The 3,587-nt window shown below is 53.5% G+C and overlaps 1 protein-coding gene across 2 annotated transcripts in view; it reads right to left on the minus strand.

The window, feature by feature from the left end:
• Nwd1 (NACHT and WD repeat domain containing 1) overlaps positions 1-638 on the minus strand; it is a 55,799-nt gene extending 55,161 nt beyond the window's left edge. For both annotated transcript variants that reach the window (XM_052162637.1, XM_052162636.1), the window contains exon 1: positions 555-638. In XM_052162637.1, coding sequence (XP_052018597.1) covers positions 555-638 — 84 coding nt within the window. The remainder of the gene's footprint in view (positions 1-554) is intronic.
• Between the last annotated feature and the right edge of the window lie 2,949 nt (positions 639-3,587).

Genomic DNA, 3,587 nt, shown 5'->3' on the forward strand with positions numbered 1-3,587 from the left:
GTTTTGGGTTTGGGGTTTTGTTTTGTTTTTTGTTTTTGTTTTTTCAAGACAGGGTTTCTCTGTGTAGCCCTGGCTGTCCTGGAACTCACTCTGTAGACCAGGCTGGCCTCGAACTCAGAAATCCACCTGCTTCTGCCTCCCAAGTGCTGGGATTACAGACGTGTGCCACCTCGAAGATCGTTTCTCAACTGAGCACAGCATTCATAGGGCGCCTCACAGTGGCGCACGCCTTTAACCCCAGCACTCGGGAGGCAGAGGCAGGCGGAGCTCTCGGACACGCAGCTCAGTCCGACTAGCACACGTGAAGCACAGGGATCCAGTCATATCACTGCGTGATCTGGGCTCGGAGGCCAGCACACCTGTCATCCTATCGATTGGGAGATAAACATGGAGGGCTCACAAATCCAACATCATCCTTAGCTACACAATGAGTTCAAGTCCAGTCTGGGGTAAATGACACCTGTCTCAGAAAATAAACAAACATTTTGAGTTTCTAAAGCGCCAAACAGAAGGCAAGGGGCGGGGTGGTTTTCCAGGTGAGAGCAGACGCTTACCTCGAACGCCAAGCCGTGCCTCTGGCAGAAGCTCTGAACCTCAGGGTAAGCTGTGCACTGCAGCGCTTCCCGCTCTGTGTCCATATCTGCAAGGCAGTCAGGAGGGTGTCAGAGAGAAGATTCCAGAAGTCTGCCTAGCTCAGTACTGTGCTCTGTCTTTCATCAAACCCCTGAAGGTTGGAGTACTCATAAACATCATAAAAGGAGGAGGAGGGGGGAGAAGGAGGAGAAGGAGGAGGGGAGAAGGAGGAGAAGCAGAAGGAGGAGGGGCAGGGGGGAGAAGGAGGAGGGGAGGAGGGGAGGAGGGGGAGAAGGAGGAGAAGGAGAAGGAGGAGAAGGAGGAGGGGGAGGAGGGAGAGAAGGAGGAGGGGGAGGAGGGGGAGAAGGAGGAGGGGAGGAGGGGGAGAAGGAGGAGGGGGAGGAGGGGGAGAAAGAGGAGGGGGAGGAGGGGAAGAAGGAGGAGGGGGAGGAGGGGGAGAAAGAGGAGGGGGAGGAGGGGAAGAAGGAGGAGGGGGAGGAGGGGAAGAAGGAGGAGGGGGAGGAGGGGAAGAAGGAGGAGGGGGAGGAGGGGAAGAAGGAGGAGGGGGGAGGGGAAGGAGGAGGAGGGGGAGGAGGGGAAGAAGGAGGAGAGGGGAGGAGGGGGAGGAGGAAGAGAAGGAGGACAAGGAGGAGGGGGGAGGGGGAGAAGGAGGAGAAGGAGGAGGGGAGGGGAGAAGGAGGAGAAGGAGAAGGGAGAGGGGGAGAAGAAGGAGGGGGAGGAGGGGGAGAAGGAGGAGGGGGAAGAGGGGGAAAAGGGAGAGAAGGAGGAGGGGGAAGAGGGAGGATGGGGAAGAGGGGAAGAAGAAGGAAGGGGGGAGTAGGGGAGGAGGAGGGGAGGAGAGGGAGGAGGAGGGGAGGAAGGGGAGGAGGAGAAAGATGGGGCCAGCAAGATGGCTCAGCAGTAGAGGAACTTGCTACCAAACCCGCCCCACAGGACAGAAGGAACAGACTCTTCTTGAAAGTTGCCTTCTGACCTCCACACACATATGCTGTCCTGCTGCACACATAACTCTCTCCACGGAGAGACCACACACAAAACTAATGAAATCTCAAAATGGCATGGAGTCAAAGCAAGGAAACCAACTGCTCTAAGTCAGCAAAGTCACCTGTGTGAGCTCCACAGTACCACAGCCTAAACCACCCTCTGTGCAGCCCAGGGGAGTGATCCCGGTGTGGCCTGTGGGGCAGATGGCGCCCCTGGCCCCAGCACACAGGAGGACTTTGTGTTGCTTCCCCACCGCATGCAGTGTGTACATTTTCACTGTGTCCTCCTTATCCGAGGGAGACACGGTTCAGTCACAGTGGGCTCCTACACTCTTGGACCAAGAATGAGGGAAGCCCTGGGTTTTATTCCTTGTACCACAACAAAACAAGAAAATGCACCAAATGCAACCAGGACTCTCAGCTGATCTCAAGCCAGATAAACAAGGCCGGCCATGAGCAAATACAGGCTAACCCACTCCAGGCTCTGTCTGTAGCACATTAAAGGATTGTTCCTGGGTCCTCTGAACTGCAGAATGAGCCAGGCATGCTTGTGGTACTTGTGCATTTGCTGTGCTGACGTGGGACCACACCCATGAGCCACACCCGTAGTAGTCTCTCATTGGAAATTCCTAGGCTGGGCTCCACCACAACCCTAAGTACCTGACTCAAAATACCTATTCAAAGTCTGACTTGGAGCCGGGCGGTGGTGGCGCACGCCTGTAATCCCAGCACTCTGGGAGGCAGAGGCAGGCAGATTTCTGAGTTCGAGGCCAGCCTGGTCTACAGAGTGAGTTCCAGGACAGCCAGGGCTACACAGAGAAACCCTGTCTCGAAAAAACCAAAATCAAAAAAAAATAAAAATAAAACAAAGTCTGACTTGGGGGCTTTCCAGGATGGCATCTGGGAGCCTTCTCCGAAAGACCTGTTCCTTTTTCCAATCTGTCTTATCGACTTTAAAGCTGTTTGGACTGGCTCATAAGATGCTTATCATAGTAAACTCAGGCCAGAGCCTAGGTAAGGGGATGGGCACAGCAAGAGCCACAGTAAAGTCTGAAACTAGACTCCTGCACATGACTCCAGTATCTGAACTTTTCAGGCACATACAGAGCTTGAGGTGTGGGGACCCCAGATTCTGTCTCAGCATTGACAAGCCAACAGATCAAAAAATACATGCAATCCATGTGATGAACAATATTGAATTCAACAGTGCTGTCGGCCAAAGGTCACACAATCATTACTGAAAAATGAAACATGGTGTGCATGGTGGTATACACCTTTAATCCTAGCACACAGGATCACCATACAGAACCAGGCATATCTCTGTAAGTTCAAGGCCAGCCTGGCCTACTGCATGAGCTCCAGGACAGCCAGGGCTACACAGAGAAACCTTGCCTCAAAAAAATAAATGTTTAAGTGAATAAATAAAATAAAAATCAGATAGTGGAAGGAGAGCCTGACCACACTCAGAGTTTACATCTCCTGCAACTCAAGCAGATGAAGGGAAGCTTTGCTTTTGGAAGATTAACTATTAGATGCCGAGCCCCATGGCGCTCTAAGCTCAGCAACAGTGCTGCGTGCTCAGTGACAGTGCTGTGTGCTCAGTGACAGTGCTGTGTGCTCAGTGACAGTGCTGTGTGCTCAGTGACAGTGCTGTGTGCTCAGTGACAGTGCTCAGTGACAGTGCTGTGTGCTCAGTGACAGTGCTGTGTGCTCAGTGACAATGCTCAGTGACAGTGCTGTGTGCTCAGTGACAGTGCTGCGTGCTCAGTGACAGTGCTGCATGCTCAGTGACAGTGCTGTGTGCTCAGTGACAGTGCTGTGTGCTCAGTGACAATGCTCAGTGACAGTGCTGTGTGCTCAGTGACAGTGCTGCGTGCTCAGTGACAGTGCTGTGTGCTCAGTGACAGTGCTGTGTGCTCAGTGACAGTGCTGTGTGCTCAGTGACAGTGCTGTGTGCTCAGTGACAGTGCTACGTGCTCAGTGACAGTGCTGCATGCTCAGTGACAGTGC

The sequence above is a fragment of the Apodemus sylvaticus genome, chromosome 18 (assembly GCF_947179515.1).
Source record: "Apodemus sylvaticus chromosome 18, mApoSyl1.1, whole genome shotgun sequence".
NCBI lineage: Eukaryota > Metazoa > Chordata > Mammalia > Rodentia > Muridae > Apodemus > Apodemus sylvaticus.